Source organism: Rhinolophus sinicus, linkage group LG01 (assembly GCF_036562045.2).
Source record: "Rhinolophus sinicus isolate RSC01 linkage group LG01, ASM3656204v1, whole genome shotgun sequence".
NCBI classification, from domain to species: domain Eukaryota; kingdom Metazoa; phylum Chordata; class Mammalia; order Chiroptera; family Rhinolophidae; genus Rhinolophus; species Rhinolophus sinicus.
In genome coordinates, this window is record NC_133751.1 from 147,356,866 (window position 1) to 147,374,102 (window position 17,237).

General features: G+C 34.8%; 1 protein-coding gene across 7 annotated transcripts in view; it reads left to right on the top strand.

Annotated features, from left to right (window-relative positions):
- Window positions 1-17,237, top strand: part of MARCHF7 (membrane associated ring-CH-type finger 7) — a 54,072-nt gene that overhangs the window by 27,254 nt on the left and 9,581 nt on the right. For 3 of the 7 annotated variants that reach the window (XM_074337055.1, XM_019727254.2, XM_019727253.2), the window contains 5 exons: window positions 944-1,133; window positions 2,723-2,890; window positions 4,508-5,615; window positions 8,144-8,313; window positions 14,242-14,351. In XM_074337055.1, coding sequence (XP_074193156.1) covers window positions 944-1,133; window positions 2,723-2,890; window positions 4,508-5,615; window positions 8,144-8,313; window positions 14,242-14,351 — 1,746 coding nt within the window. Of the gene's footprint in view, window positions 1-943; window positions 1,134-2,722; window positions 2,891-4,507; window positions 5,616-8,143; window positions 8,314-14,241; window positions 14,375-17,237 lie in introns of all 7 variants that reach the window. The other 4 variants (XR_002137005.2, XR_012497707.1, XM_019727257.2 and 1 more) reach the window with 2 other exon arrangements.

Here is a 17,237-nt window from a genome sequence, read left to right on the forward strand (position 1 = left end):
TCTTAGGTGTCTCCAAGCAATTTAGGATTGTATGTCAAATGTATCTGTGTGTGTGCGTGCGTGCGTGCGTGTGTGTGTGCCTGCCTGCCTTTCTCTCCAGATAAGAACTTTGCAATGAAGGAAACTTGTTAAAATAAAAGGACAATTTCAGTAATTGGGTTGAAATGTATTCTTACTTAAACCTATATTTTTAAGGAGACAGCTATCCTTTTCCTTGTGGTGCATTACATTGGGTACACTGCTTAGCCAATTAAAGAGTTAGGGAGAAATAAAATAATTTATACATTGTGAGTGATTTTTCTGTTTTGTGTTTTATTTTGTGTATGTATATTTGTACATTATTGTAATAGAGAAAACCTTGAGCTAAGAGTTTTAAAATATGTACTTGTTTTAGCTGTAACTTGCTTCATTGATGAAGAAATTCCAGATATTTAGATTTCTTTTAAAACATACTGTTTATAGTGTTATAGGATTATATTTCTACAAATGAACATTAGAGTCAGGATAAATGTTTTATTACTTGAAAAATTGTATTTTTATAGTAGAGTATTCACAATCAGTTTATATTTTAGTGCCTTTCTTGCTATTTTGTCCACCTCTAAGTACAGGAAACAGGTTCCTCAGAATGTTGAAAAGTTAAACTGGGAAAACAAAATGAATAAAGTTTTTACTCTTCAGTGTTTCCTAACAAAAGATGTTTATATACAGTTATACAGAAGACTTAATCTAAAGCAGATTTTTCACTCAACAAAATACAATTGCAGTATGAAGTAAAGGGACAAGTGGGTAGGAGGGAAGAAAGATTGAAAAATCTGCATGGTAGAAAAAATTGTGTATGTGAGGAATGACTGGTCCTTTGGGAATGTATTAGAGTGTTGTAGATTAAATTTAATATTGAATGCAAACAATTTGTTCTTTACATTTTTTTTTTTTAAATTTATAGTCTCCATCTGCATCTGCATCTCCATTTCAGTCTACATGGTATAGTGAGTCTGAGATAACTCAGGGAGCACGCTCGAGATCACAAAACCAGCAACGGGATCACGATTCAAAAAGACCTAAACTTTCCTGTACAAACTGTACATCTACCTCAGCAGGGAGAAATGTTGGACATGAATTAAATGCAGTATCAGGTAACAATTAAATTTGTTTATGAGTCATTATATGTGTATTTTGGACTAAAGCCCTTTTCCCAAGACATGGGAAAAGCAAGTAGAGCACACGTAAGGCAGTGAATCAGAAATGTAATGGAGTTTCCAACATCCTACTTTAAATTAGTGCTAGAACTGAAATTGACTCTCCATTTTGAATTTTTGTTCTAAATTTCATACAAATGTTTTATACAAACAGGATATTTGCAAATGTTAATTGATTGGAGTAACTGATAATGTATGGGGATCAAATTGGTAAAAGTGGCATGGGAGATAAATTTTTAAATTGTTACTAGGAAAGCCAATTTTTCTGAAGTAGATTAAAAATATTTTAAGGCATATCTTTTGTAAATGATAAACATTGTAGTAATATATTTATTTTCAGAAAATATAGAAATTCTTTAGTTAAAAAATAGTTGGTGGCATTGTACTAGGAGTTCAGAAAGCCATGATTCTAGCCCTCTAGCTGTGGCATTGGACAAGTCATTTAACCATTCTCGGATTTAGATGGCTTATCCGTAAAGCTTTATGTTTGGTATTTTGTACTCACAGACACATTTGTTGCAAAAATTGAAAAGATCCTTTGTTGAGAAGGCAGGAGGCTCCCTCCTCACTTACACTCTTTAAATGAAACACTAGCCAGTGCCTGAAATAGTTTTAAGGTGAGACAGAACTTGTGATGACACAATTGGAGATAAAATTCTTAAAATGCATATGTATTACCAGTTGAATTAGTGTAAGCGATTCCTTTCTATTTTAATAGGCAGGACCGCCATGGGAAAGACACTGCCCATCTGAAGGATATTAAGAGTAGTGTGATGGGTAAGAGCAGACTGACCTCAACTTTGTAGACAAACACCACTGTGCAAAGATTTTTGTTCTCCTCTGCTCTCTAAAGGCATAGCATTAAATAACCCTGGGCCATTTTCCTTAATGAAGAGAAATTATTAAGGCTATTGGGACTAGGAGAGGAAGAACAAAAATTTCAAGGGAAGTAGCAAGGGGGGGGAAGTTTTTAGACTTTAATTTTTAAATTTATTTTTAAATGAAATATCTAACAAAATTTAGATTATAATTGCAACGATGCCTTAATTCTTAGAATAGGCATGAACCAAATGTGGCAATGACAATATTTCTGATAAATACTAGTATTACGTAACCTACAGTACAACAGCTTCCATTACAAGATGGCTTTCATTTTGATTTTGGCTGGTTTTCAACATCACTTTCATTGATTTCATGAAATTTTGCATCTTTGGCAAGCTTTGCATTGCATTTTGTTCTGTAATCATTTACATCGTGCTTACATTGTACAGTCAGGTGTTCTAGAGAATGACTGAGACGTTGGCATCATGGACGGGCATAGATTTGTGTTACAGGAGAATGTGTTTGAGTAGGAAGTAAGTGATGAGTTCATTAGTGAAAAATTTTATGTTTTGCTAAATTTTGTTTGTGATTGCAACTATGTAACTGGGGATTCCTTTTATAAGTCAGTGTATAATACCGAAGATTTGTTTTCATCAGAAACCTGAAAGCTTTCTCTGAATTAAAACTTGTTTGATTATTTTAAGATTCTTCTTGGAGGCATAGTCAAGTTCCCAGATCTTCATCAATGGTACTTGGATCATTTGGATCTGACTTAATGAGAGAGAGGAGAGATTTAGAAAGGAGAGCAGATTCCTCCATTAGTAATCTTATGGATTATAGTCACCGGAGTGGTGATTTTACAACTTCGTCATGTATGTATAAACTGTATTGTTATATGTAACTTATCTAATGTTATATTTTCCCATTTATGTATATCACTAAAATCACAGTGCAAAAGAATAAATGAAGTGAATCTTACGAAAATTTCAAAAAAGCTTAATATGTTTCCTAGTACCTTATTTGTTTTGCTTTTAAAAATGTAAACAGTTTAAAATAGATGTGCATGGATATCCAGATTCTGTCTGCTGATAAATGTTTACTTGGATTTTTTTTCTTTTAAGAAGGTATATGTTGTAAAGTACACTAAATAATTCTTGTATACTCCAGTATAAATTGCCTTATGTAGTGTAATAAGTAACTACTTATCGTTAAATTTGAACTAAAGCTTGAAATCACCACTTTAAGACATAATTTAGAATTACTTTCATTAAACACAGACACACTTTTATTTTCATTCAATTGAAATAAAGGCCCACATCATTTGTCAGTGTACATAAGCTTTTGAAAAATAAAGACCATAAAACAATAGTACTAAGTAACTGAAGACAAAAAGTACTAATTGAAGTAGACAAATATAGCAGGCAAAGTGGAGTTAGATTTACATAGAAAATGCATTTGTTTTTAAAGGTTTTATTTTAAATAAACATTGGTGCAGTCCTTTGCTTTATTTAAGACAAATGAAAACATCTATTTATTTGCTTGGCTTTGCATGCAGGAGCTTTATTGGCTAGTATTAATAGCTTCTAGGTTTGGGGGTGTAAAAGTACAGGATAGAATAGATTTACCCCTAACAGTTTATCCTTTTATGAGACTGCATGTGTTAGCTCAGTTAGCAATGTAGCTCTTAGACTAGGTGTGTGGATGAGTATTCTTTATAAAGGACTGCTAAGTCTCATCCCATTTGAAATTTAGAACCACCAATGGTGTACTTCTTGTTTGTTAGTATGGGTTGGTTTTTTGGTTTGTTTGTTTGTTTGTTTTTTACCAGTGGTTTACTTTTAAAATTGCAGTTGTCAGGGCTCTATTATTAAACTCATAGCTCTCAGCCAATATTAAAAAGCAAAGGTATGTTTGATAAGTAACCAGGGATAAGAATCACTTGTTACCTTGAAAGAAAAAAAAAGATTGGAGAAATTTTTAGCTGCAAGGTTTGCCATAAAATCTCAAGTGTGATAATATTTGTATGAAATGGCTTTTATACTTATTGCAGAGTAAGAAAAATGTACAAAACCCTGTCTCCCTAGTGTTATTTTGCTTTTATTTGTTACAAGAGTATTTACATTGAATTATTTAGCCCATTTAAAATTTCTTATCTGTTTAAATATTCTACCATATCAATTTCTGATCAACAAATTCAACTGTTCTATCTTCCTCAAGTTGGTATATTGATATTTGCCTCTCATAAACTCATTTCTTTTGAGTTTGTAGTATTGATGTTATACAGCAGTACTGGATTTTTTCAAAGGTATAGAAAGAAAAGTACATTTATGCTTAACTATAATAATAGGTAAGCTGTGTAGTTGTAGTAGCAGTATTCCGTTTGAATCCAGTGTTTCATTTTGACACTAATTAGTAGGTAATACATGCAAATTTAATAATAGTAGAATTATTTCACATAATTGGTTATTTTTCCTTTCTTTCAAAAACAGATGTTCAAGACAGAGTTCCTTCTTCATATTCACAGGGAGCAAGACCAAAAGAGAACTCAGTGAGCACTTTACAATTAAATACATCATCCACAAATCACCAAATGCCTTCTGAACATCAGAACATACCATGTTCTAGGGACTCGAGTAGAAGTTCTTTAAGATCAAATTTTTCTCCAAGGGAAGTGGAATCTCCTCAAAGCAGTGCAGAGCCTGGATTTTCTTATATTTCAAATAGAGATGACACCTCCACCATAAGCAATTCAGATAGGGTTGGTTCATCTCAAAGATCATTTCAAGACTCTTCTGACAATGAAGGTAGACGTACGACCAGGAGATTGCTGTCACGTATAGCTTCTAGTATGTCATCTACTTTTTTTTCACGAAGGTCTAGTCAGGAATCCTTAAATACAAGATCATTGAGTTCTGAAAATTCTTACATTTCTCCAAGAATCTTGACAGCTTCACAGTCTCGTAGCAATGCAGCATCAACTTCTGATGTTCCCGATAGTAGGTCATCTGAAGCTTCTCAGGGATTTCGATTTCTTAGGCGAAGATGGGGTTTGTCATCTCTTAGCCAAAATCATAGCTCTGAGCCAGATTCGGAAAATTTTAACCAAGAATCTGAAGGTAGAAATACAGGACCCTGGTTATCTTCCTCACTTAGAAATAGATGCACACCTTTGTTCTCTAGAAGGAGGCGTGAGGGACGAGATGAATCTTCAAGGATACCTACCTCTGATATACCACCTAGATCTCATCATATTTTTAGAAGAGAATCAAATGAAGTGGTTCACCTCGAAGCACAGAGTGATCCCCTTGGGGCTGCTGCCAGCAGAACACAAGCACCTACAGCATCGAGCAGTGCTGCCACCGGTGGCTCCACATCAGAGTCGGCGCACAGTGGGCGAAACACAGGAATAACCGGGATCCTTCCTGGTTCCTTATTCCGATTTGCAGTCCCCCCAGCACTTGGAAATAATTTGACTGACAATGTCATGATCACTGTAGATATTATTCCTTCAGGTTGGAGTTCATCTGATGGAAAAAGTGATAAAACTAAAAGTGCACCTTCAAGAGACCCAGAAAGACTGCAGAAAATAAAAGAGAGGTAAATTTGAATACCTATTAAGCCCGTAAAACAAGAGCTGATTAGAGAAAGAAGTCTTTATTTCTTACATGGCTTCTTAAACATTGATATCTAAAATTTTTTCCCTTGAAATTTACAGTAAGATGTTAGTTTTGATACTACCTCTTAGACAGAAAATGGATGAGAAGTAACAGCAGAGGTAGGCACTGGGACATAGATTGCATCAAGAGATAATCTAAAGATTATTTTTAACCAGCTTTGGATAAAGATGTATGCAAAGTCAAAAATCTTAATCTCTTACTCTATTCCTTGGTTAAGTAGTGTTACATGGGATTCTTTTTAAGATTTTTATAAAATATAGCTAAAATACTTAAATGGGATTGTTAAGGGGGTCCAAGTGGTCATGGCTTATCAAGACAATCTGTTTTAGACTTTACTAAGATGATTTATTTACTTGTAATTCTCACCTCAAATCTTTTTTGGAATGAAGTAAAATCATTTGCATAATTTGTTTATTTTGTTTTTGAAGTCCAGGTATATACTGAATATTCTTTATGTGTTGTGACTATTTGGTAGACCAGTTTAAATTCAGGACGTAGAATCTTTTTATATAAATGAAATCTTTTTTAGAGTTGAAGATTGCTTACAAATCTCTGGTAAAAGTGAAAAGGTGAAAGATCAGAGGTTTTATTCCTAACTTGATTAATTTTGCATTTTAGTACAGTTGCTTAGTTTTTTCACCCAGTAAATTCTAATGTTAAAATGGGATAGAGTAGTACATGTAAAATATATTTGTAGGAAGAAAAGACTATGTAAAGTTAAGGTGGGGTGTTCCGTGCTATTTTTTCTTGTTCATAAAGGCCTGATGTAATGGAATTTGGGGGAGTATAGCTGTTATATCATTTTAGATTTTTGTTTTAGATTTAAGAAGGCATTCAAACCTAATTCTGGGGATAAAAGGAGCTTCACACGCTTTCTGAGATGTTGGGCACTGGGCTGCTATACAGCGAGTCCCAAAAACATGGACACACATTTTAAGAAAGGAAACTATTAAAATTGTAATACAGTGAATGACGCTAGCATTCATTTGATTAATGTCATTTTTTGAGAGAATGTCATACTACACATGGGTACTATAATTCAATTCAACTTCGAAAAGTAATATGTAGATAACATCTCTTAAAATGTGTACACTTTTTTGGCCTCCCTGGTATTTCCATTTTTCCTTATATAGGACAAATTATACCACATGACTATTCTCCTGCTTTTAGTATATGTGCTGCCGAAGCAAGCACAATTCTCCTGCTTTTAAAATTTGCAGGTTTTCCTTCTTGGAGAAAAATTTACTCTGCCCTGATAGTATTACCTTTGATGTTACTGTAGCAACTCCCTCTGATTGCAAGCTGTCTACTGAAGAATGTAGTTAACTATTATATTTCTTGTGCTCAAAGTTAGGTTACTTTGAGTGCAGTGGTGTAAGCTGAGGGCAAAGTATTAACTTTAGTGATTTATAGAGAGAAACAAATTAAGCAGCACCACCCTGTCTGGTTAGGTAGTTTAAAATGCAGCATTTTTTAATTATTTTGCCATATCGTTTGTGTGTTAATAGCGTTATTGCATCTTTTGCTTATCCGTGATGATTTTAAGGCACTCTGCATTTAAATTATAGTGGTTCCCCCCTTATCTGAGGTTTCATTTTTTGTGGTTTTTCAGTTACCTGTGGTCAGCTTCAGTCTGAAAATATTAAATGGAAAATTCCAGAAATGAACAATTCATCAGTTTTGGGCTCTTTTCTGAGTAGCATGATGAAATCTCATGCCATGTAGCTCCATCCTCCCTTGGTGAATATACTGGAAATCATCCCTTTGTCCAGCATATTCACCCTGCACTTAAGTGTACAATAAGCTATTTTGAGAAAGAGACCATAGTCATATAACTTTTATTACAAAGTATTGTTATAGTTCTGTTTTATTAATCTCTCACTATGCCTAATTTATAAATTAAACTTTATCACAGGTATGTATGTATAGGAAAAAATACAGAGAGAGTTTGATATTATTCGCAATTTCAAGTATCCACTAGAGGTCTTGGAAGGTATTCCTCGCAGATAAGGGGGGACTACTATAGTAAGAGTGTAAAATAATTGAATTTCCGAAATAAAAAATAGTTGAAACTATGAACCAAAGAAAGTTAAATCTAAAGGTAAAACATAAATATTTATACTTGAGATCGTACCTCTGGTTAAGCCAAGACGTGAAAGTTACCTAACAGCTGTATATCTATTCCTCTTTCTACACATCTATTGTTGAATTCATTAGGAACCCATATAATTGTATGGGTTATTGTCCCTTTAAGATATTTATTATAATTGTCATTCTCATTGTAATGGTTTTTTTTGTGGTGGTTGCTGTTTATCATTTGCTTTTTTCCCCCCAGAGAGCGTGAGTAGAAATAATAATAGAGATATTATTTGGGATTATGTATGACTGGAAGTGATCAACCAAATGAGTTATGATGGCTCTGTTTACGAAATGCCCCTTCTTTTCCAGCCTTCTTTTAGAGGACTCTGAAGAAGAAGAAGGTGACTTATGTAGAATTTGTCAGATGGCAGCTGCATCATCATCTAACTTGCTGATAGAGCCATGCAAGTGCACAGGAAGTTTGCAGTATGTCCACCAAGAGTGCATGAAAAAGTGGTTACAGGCCAAAATTAACTCTGGTAAGATTTACCCTTTTGTGTATTTTGTTTTCACAATTTTTCCAAGAGATGCACATATGTATACATTTTAATTAACAAATCTGGTTATAATTTATTGATTGTCAAATTTATACTCAAATTAGAAGTGTCTTGATTCTTGATCATTTTTTGAAGCAAAACATTAAAGAGCATTAGTCTTGATTCATAAATTTATAGTAGTGTTTCTTATATTCCATTTACACAACAAAGTATTTACTTCTTCATAGGTATAATGAAACTAATTTGTTATCGTTGGTGGCCCTTATATCACGTAAGATCCCTTTGAGTCAAAGAAACATACTTATATGTACCAGCTATGTGTGCTTGAGAAAGATTGTTTCTAATGCTGTTGTCTAATAGTCTATTGTTGTGCAGTAATAATAAGTTTACTGTAGGGATGTATTTGTTTATTGAATGCCTGTTAGGGAGCCAGGCACAGTTCTAGATGTGAGATATAGATTGATAAACAAGACACTTGCACTTGTGGTGGTTGTATTGGGTATTAGAGGAATGCCTTGTTGAGGTAAGGACATTTAAACTGAACGGAGAGGGGCCAACTAATCAAGAATGAGGGCAAGAGCATTCCAACAGAGGGAACAACCTCAAGTCCAAAGACTTGAAGGTGGGAATGACTTAGAACTGAATGAATGTTGGTGTGTCTAGACTATAATTTGTGGGCAAGGAAAGGGATAATGCTGTTGGAATGAGAGGTTAGCAGAGACTACCTCATTCAAGACTTTTAGAGCTAATGTCTGAAGCTTAACATTTTTATCTGAAGGGCAGGGAAATGAAAAGATCTTACTTATATTTTGGCTGTTCTGTGGTGATTGGATGTTAGCGGGCCAAGAGTAGAAGCAGGAGGCCAACCAGGAATCTCTTGTGGCCAACCAGAAATCTATCTTACAAGAGGTGGTGTCGTGGTGGTGGCGGTGGTGGTGGAGGAGGAGGAAATGTATGGATTCAGGTGTGTTTTTGGAGATAGATTCTGTAAGACTTGTCAATGGATTGTATGTGGAATAAAGGAGGAAGAACAATCAGGGAAACTCGTATTTTTGCCATGAACAACTAAGTAAATGGTAGGGTCATTTACTGAAATAAGACTGGGAATGGAATAAGTTTGGCACAAGAAATCAAGAGTTCTATTTTGGAAATACATATGAACTGCTTATTAGATAACCATATGGAATTGTCAGCTAGGCAGTTAGCTAGACAAGCCTGGTATTTCAGGGGGTACCAGCACTAAAAATTGCAGTTTGGGGACTCATGAGTACATAAGTAATATTTTAAGCTTTGGGAATAGAGCAAGAGTAGATATTGAAGAAATGAGCCCAGGACAGAGCCCTGGGGCAGCCAGATGTTTAGTGGGTACAGAGAAGATTTTGAGGAGGAAACTCAGTTTGGTAAGAAGAAGACTAAGAAAATGGAGTGTTATATAAGGCCAAAAGAAGAACGTATTATAAGAACAAAGAAATGACAGTTGGGTTTGGTAGCATGAATGTCCTAGATACCTTGTCTCAGTGGAGTGTGGGGGTCAGAGCATGACTAGATTGGACTGAGGAGAGAAAATGAGGTCAGAGGGGAAACATAGACCAACCCCTCTTTGAATAATCTGTATTGTCGGGGAGATAGGAGATATAAGGAGTTGGAGGGTTATATGGAGTCATGGGACATGTTTTTGTTTTATTTTAAGATAGATTTTAGTGCATTTAAAAAAATTTTAACAAATAACAATGGAGAGAAAAACATTATGAAAAGGAAAGGGAAGGATGGGATCCAGAGTACAAGTAGAGTAGCCTTTAGTAGGAAAAAGGGTACTTCATTTCAAGAAGGCTAATGTTGATATGGATGTTGATCGGTTTGTTGCTTTGGTGAGAAGATGTCAATATAATTGTTTCTGTTTTCTTAGTAAAGGGAAGTAACATCTTTAACTGATTAGGGGACAGTTTTAAGAGATTTAGTGTGTGGGGAGGAAATAACATTCTAAGATGTTTTCAGGAAATACTAGTGTTCATAAAAATCAGTGACCATGAATGTTGCTTAAAAATGAGATACATGTACATTTTAGAAGCAGTTTTTAGGTGCTTGGGTATAGCCATGGATGGGTCTCAGTTCAGTGGGGTTGGGACCTTTACCAGACAGATATAATGAAGGGAGTTAAAGGTATTTGTAAAGACATAATTATGATCATGGAAATTAAAATCAGGAGTGGGGAGTAAGTACATCAACAAGTGAGTAGTGAGAAAGGAGTAGGGTATTTTTGAGTCTCGTTGACATTAAAGACAATTGCCAGAGTAGGTGAGCTAGAGTGATGAACAATTGTAGGTACACAGGAGGAGAGGATGCTTAAGATACAGATGTAGGAGAGTAGTGCAGTAAACTGATAACAATGTCAAGAGTATGACCATAGAGTGGATAGCTGAGTGGGGAAGGATGATATTAGAAGCAAGGATTTTGAGGAAATCAGAATCAAAAGTGAATGGTCTATGTGGATGTTGAAATAGCCAGGAATAAGTTGGTAAAAAATATAGCCAGATGTTAAGGTCATTAATGAATGAGAAGAAACTTGGAGTTTCAAAACAGCAATAGGTGGGAGTGGCCGGTTATCTCAGTTGATGAAAGTGTGGGGGGCATCTATCCCCACTTCTTGGTTCTGGGGTATAAGGGGTTGGGGGGGGGAAATGGCTGCAGAAGAATATGTATCACTAATGGGTACTGTGGTTCAGGCACGAAGTTGAAGAGATCATTCAAACGAGATTGGTTATGAGAAGAATTTAATTATGTTAGACCATGGTTACCAGAGGACATAGTGAAGTAACTAGTAGGGTGAGAAAGGTGGGAAATTAGATCAGATTAATAAATCTATATAATTGTGTGAGATTGATGGTCTGATAATAATACCTTGGTGACATAGGCAAATAGGTTGTGAGGCATGATGCCATTAATTTTAATTTTAATCATCTGTTGGAGGAGGCAGGTAATCTGTTCAAGCTGGAGATAATAAGGCTATTGGGAAACTGTCTTCCTGCAGCCAGGTAGCAAGGGTTTCCTTGGGGTGTGTGGGTTACTTTATTTTTTTTAATCTAGCCTGATTCCAAAGCTGTAGGACAGACCATCTCACCAGTATCAGCCTCTTGGCTGTATGATATTATGACAGTCTCACAGGCTTTATTAGTCACTGCCCTGGAGTGTTGTTAAGATTTAAATGAGTGCTCAGCATGGTTCTGGACACTTAGTAAGGGCCCAGAAATGTTAGCTATTACCAAAATGAAAAACAACTTGTCTCATCTTCTGATATGTTTGCAATTGGTTTGTGTATCTGGGGAAACAGTGTATTGTGTAAGAACATTGGCTTTGGAGTTAGACAAGCCTAGATTGGAATAATGGCTCTAACACTTAACTATACGATCTTGAGTTAAGTTTTTTAACATTGGTTCTCACCCTTAGCTACTGATCAAAATTACCCATTGGAGTTTTAAAAAATGTAGATACCTCAAATCCATTCTTGAACATTCTTACGTATGTCTGGGGTTGGGCCTTAGCTCCGCAATGAGTAAAATTGAGTAATACTTAACCTCATAGGGCTGTTGTGAAGTAAAATGAGATGGTGTTTATAAATAGTTTCTCACAGTACTGGACACATGATAAGTACTTAAATGGGTTTTTTAAAGATGTGGTCAAATGAATGTAAAGATCTCAAGATCTCAACCTTCCTGATAAATTTTCACAAGACTTTCTCATACTTACCATAAAGATCCCGTCTGGTAGAAGATTCATTCTAGTAGAGAGTGATTTAAACATTTATTAAGCAGTTGCCGTATACAGACTGTTAAATGATATACAAAGATGAATGAAACAAGTGTAGTACAAGTTCAGGCAAATGTAGTCAGGGCCTCCTGTACTGAGGTGGGGTATAATGGAACGAGCCCTGGATTAAAGGAGGTAGGAATAAATGAGTTCCTCCCAGCTGGATATGACCTTCTGGAATCTGTGCGTCACTCATTCCGTGAAAGAGAAAAATGAAGCCCTAATGATATAAGGTAATTGTATTAAATGATCTCTAAGGTTCATTATGCATATTTTGTGATCACCATAGTTTTCCTACTTTTGAATCAGAGAATAGTTTTAAGAAATGCCTGATAAGAGAAAGCCTTCTAAATGTCTTTTACATTCTTTATATTTTCCATCAGGTCATAATACAGACTTATCCTGAATTTAGTTCAGTGGTACAATACTAATTTTCAAAAATTAAGAAAGTATTCTAGGTGCATTTTAATTTCAGCATCTTCATGTGTGCTAGACTCCTAAAACAACTGTTTTATTTATGTACTTGAAATATAGTGAATATCTTAATGTAATTTGACTACAGCACACTAAAGACATTACCTGAGAATAGCGTTCACTTCCCTTTCAGCTATTTTCTAGAGAATGCTTGTAAGTTACTACTGCTCTCTTGGACTTTATGCCAAATTTTATTATTTAAAGAATTGCTGTTACTAAGTAACACTAATTCTAAGAGATTTATGAGCTCTTTGAAGATAGGGGTTACTGCTTGGCTCTTTTCATTCTGAATCTCCAAAACCTCTTAATATTGCTTGGTACGTAACAAGTACTCAGCAGGTATTAGTTGAATTAAATTTAAACCTCTACCTTGTTAACATGACTTCCTTTAATTTTTAGAATGTTTTTTTCAGTTTAAAGCCCTATCTAAAAATAAACACAGGAAAGGCGGGGTGGGGGCTGCATGTTTAATATGACAAGACTACTACCTACTTAATTGTAACCAGAAGCTTAGTAACCACATATTGAAGGAATATGGAACAGAAGGAGCTTTTCAAAAAAAATTGTTGTAAAATACATATAAAATTTGCTCTTTTAGCCATCATTGAGTGTACAATTCAGTGACGACATGTGCATCCACAATGTTGTATGAACATCACTATTATCTGTTTCCAAAACTTTTTCATTACCCCAAACGGAAACTCTGTATCCATTAAGTAGTAACACCGTCCTCCCAACCCCTGGTAATTTCTGATTTACCTTCTCTCTGAATTTGCCTATTCCACGTATTTCATATAAATGGAATAATACAGTATTTGTCCTTTTTGTATTTACCTTATTTTACTTAGCATGTTTTCAACGTTCATCTGTGTTGTAGTATGTATCAGGACGTCATTCCTCTTATGGCTGAAAGGAGCTGTTTTGATTTGAACAAAAGTGGATTCCTTTTTTACCCTCCTTAGCCTAGGGATCGTGCATTCCTTAAACCACAGAAGATCTTAGGTATATACAGAGGGTGCCAAAAAAATGTATACATGTTTTAAGAAAGGAAAAAAACTATTAGAATTGTAATATGCAATAGATACTGATAACAAAGGTGAATACAAGTCATGTGTATACATTTTCTTGGCACCCCCAGTATTGTCGCCTTACAGATGTTGGCCTGGGTGAATGTATGTAGCTAGTTGTTTGAGACACTATTAGGTTGGTGCAAAAGTAATTGCGATTTAAAAGGTTAAAAACAATTGTAAAAACTGCAATTACTTTTGCACCAACCTAATATATTATTAAACATTGTTTTCATGCCATCTTGCCAAAATACTTAAAGAGGAAGTAGGAAGTACAGATGACGTTCCATTCTCAGCTTCCCTTGATCAGGAATGTATGAGTATCTGGGAGGAAAAACAACAGCTATAATGGGTTGAGGCTTAAATACCATAGAGTAGGACCTAACATGCGCATCAGCTGTTGCTGGTGCTATTTTAGGAGACATTACTAGGATACCGCCGTAATGCACTCTCCCTCCCTCCCTCCCTTTTGATTTTCTGTATTCTAAGCTGAAAATTTACAAAGAAAAATGTTTTGTGGAGACATAGCAAAACTAAGCTTTGTTTATTATTTAATTTTTACCAGGTTCTTCATTAGAGGCTGTAACCACCTGTGAACTCTGTAAAGAGAAGTTGCAGCTTAACCTGGAGGATTTTGATATTCATGAACTACATAGAGCTCATGCAAATGAACAAGTTAGTATATTTTGCCTAATTTGGTAAGTGTCTGTTCTATGCTTAAAGGACAACTCTTGAAGAAACGATTAAATCATGGTCAGAAAACCAGCATTAAAATAAAAATAATAATAATGTTCTTAATATAATTCTCTGTTACTGCATTAGCTATTACAATTTTTTAATTTTAATTTTTCCCATAATAACTTTATAACTGAAAGGCAAATAACCAAGTCACAGGTTTTAAATTTATTAAGATAAAATACATTATATTCTTTATAAATAAACCTGAAAATAATAAAGACTTAGGAAGGTGGTCCCAAAGTAGGCATGCCAACTATATCTCCCCGGAGATGTCTTCAGTTTTGAATCCCTCTGAGTGCTGAAATATGATTATAAAACACATCCTATTTCTGTATTTTTTATGTTAGGAATAATTTTTATATGCATATCTGACCCACATTCTTCCTACTGTCCTGGTTCCCTTTCCTGCCCTCCCCATTCCTGCCACCAGCTTTATGTTGACCAAGTTAATCTTATGAAATCTTTTATTCCAAGTTTACATTCTTTCTCTTTCCTTTAGTATTTGTATCATTGCAGTCTAGCTGTTATTTATATAATGAATAATGTTAGTGTTTTTTTATCATATGAAGTTTTTACAAATTTTTTTTTCATTTCTCAGATATTTCAGTGTGTATTGATAACTCCTTCCCAATAAATGAATTACTAATTTTTATTTCTTGGACAGTTTTAAATTTTTAAAAATTTTTGAGATGTTTAAATTATATAGTTAGAATATGAAGAGCTTAAAGGAAAACTCTTGGGGAAAAAGAAAAGATGATAAAGGAGATTACAAGAATGATCCTAGAGCTGTACTATGCAAGTGTGCTTAGCATATTTGTTATAAAAAGAGATATATTGTGGTGAAAGAAATCATGAATCCTTAAAAAACACTTTTTAAATGAAAGAATAATTGATCCCCACTTTTTTTTGACAACGAAATTCACAAAACATAAAAACCATTTAAAGTGAACATTTCAGTGGTATCAGTACATTTGCAATGTTGTGTAACCACCACCTCTAGTTCCAAGACATTTTCATCTCTCCAAAAGAAAATCCTATACCCATTAAGCAGTTTCTCCCTATACCCCCTTCCTCATCCCCTGGCAACCACCAATCTGCTCTCTGTCCTTATGGGTTTACCTGTTCTGAATATTTCATATAAATGTAATAATGTAGTATATGATCATTTGTGGACACCCTTTTAAACGTGGGAATAATGGAACCCTTTGAAAATCACATTAAAACCATGGACACGCCTTACAAAATAGAAGTATAAGAAACAAAATTTGTATATAACTTAAGAGATTCCCAGATTCCTTGAAGCTAATTTTTTAGATCCAGGTTAAGAATCACTGATCTAGTGAATGAACCATTAGGCAGTTGATGGAGCACAAATGCTACACTAATACTAACTATTGTTTTTTTCTCTGATGAGCCAGTTGTCCATAAAGAATACCACTTTAAGCAAGGAATTTTTTAAAATTCCCAAGGAGTCTCTCTAGACAGCTGAGCATTGGTTTTTTAAAGAATGGGAAAATATGGAAAGGTGGATTTATGGCCAAGAAGTTATTTTGTGTCTTCTCAAAATGAGAGTAGGTTTCAAAGGATTATTTTCTCCTGCCATTCTCCCTTCTCTGGGTGCTCCATCATGTCTCTTAAAAGTGTTGTTTGGCTTTTCAGTTCAACCAGGAATGTTTTAACTCCAAGGATTTTAATGATCTACATCTTAAGTAACTTAGAAGTGGTAGGAAATGTTAGGTGGAGTCATTGTAAAAATGACAGTTTTGATTAAGCTTCCTGCCTTTAACATCTTTATTCTTTATGAATCATGGATTCTAGTGGTCTGACAGCTACCCTCATTTTAAATGATTAGTTTAATATGGTTTATATTTCTTTATCCAGTGGCTTCATCTTTTTCGAGGTAATAACCATTAACATTTTTTTACACTTTATTTATGTATTTATTTATTTTTGACATTCAATATTATATTACTTTCAGGTGTACAGCATAGTAGTTAGACATTTATATAATTTAACAAGTGATCCCCCTGACTAGTCTAGTACCCACCTGGCACTATGCATAGTTATTACCATATTATTGACTATATACCAATAATACAGTCTTTATGCCCCCATGTGCTTCACACCCCATGACTATTTTGTAACTACCAATTTATACTTTTCAATCCCTTCACGCTTCACCCTGTACCCAAACCCCCTCACATCTATCACAGTGATAAATCTATTAGGTTGGTGTGAAAGTAATTGCAGTTTTTGCAATTATTTTTAATCTTATAAACCATAATTAGTTTTGCACCAACCTAATAGTACACGTCTGACACTATACATAGTTATTACAATACTATTCACTGTATTCTTTATGCTATACCCTACATCCTCATGACTACTGTGTAACAACCAATTTGTACTTAATCCCTTCCCCTTTTTCATGCTCCCCCAACCCCCTTCCATCTGGCAACCATCAAAATGTTCTCTGTATCTATGAGTTTGTTTCTGTTTTGTTGGTTTATTTTGTACTTTAGATTCCACATATAAGTGAAATCACATTGCATCTGTCTTTCTTTGTTTGGCATACTGCACTCAGCACAATACCCTCCAGGTCTATCCATGCCTCCACAGATGATAAGAACCCAATCCCATCCATGGCCGTGCAATATTCCACTGTTTATATGTACTACCTCTTCTTTATCCATTCATCCATCCACAGACACCCAGGCTGTCACCACATCTTGGCCATTGTAAACAATGCTGTCATGCACATATGGATGCATTTATCCCCTCAAAGTAGCATTTTGGGTTTCTTCAAATAAATATCCAGAAGGG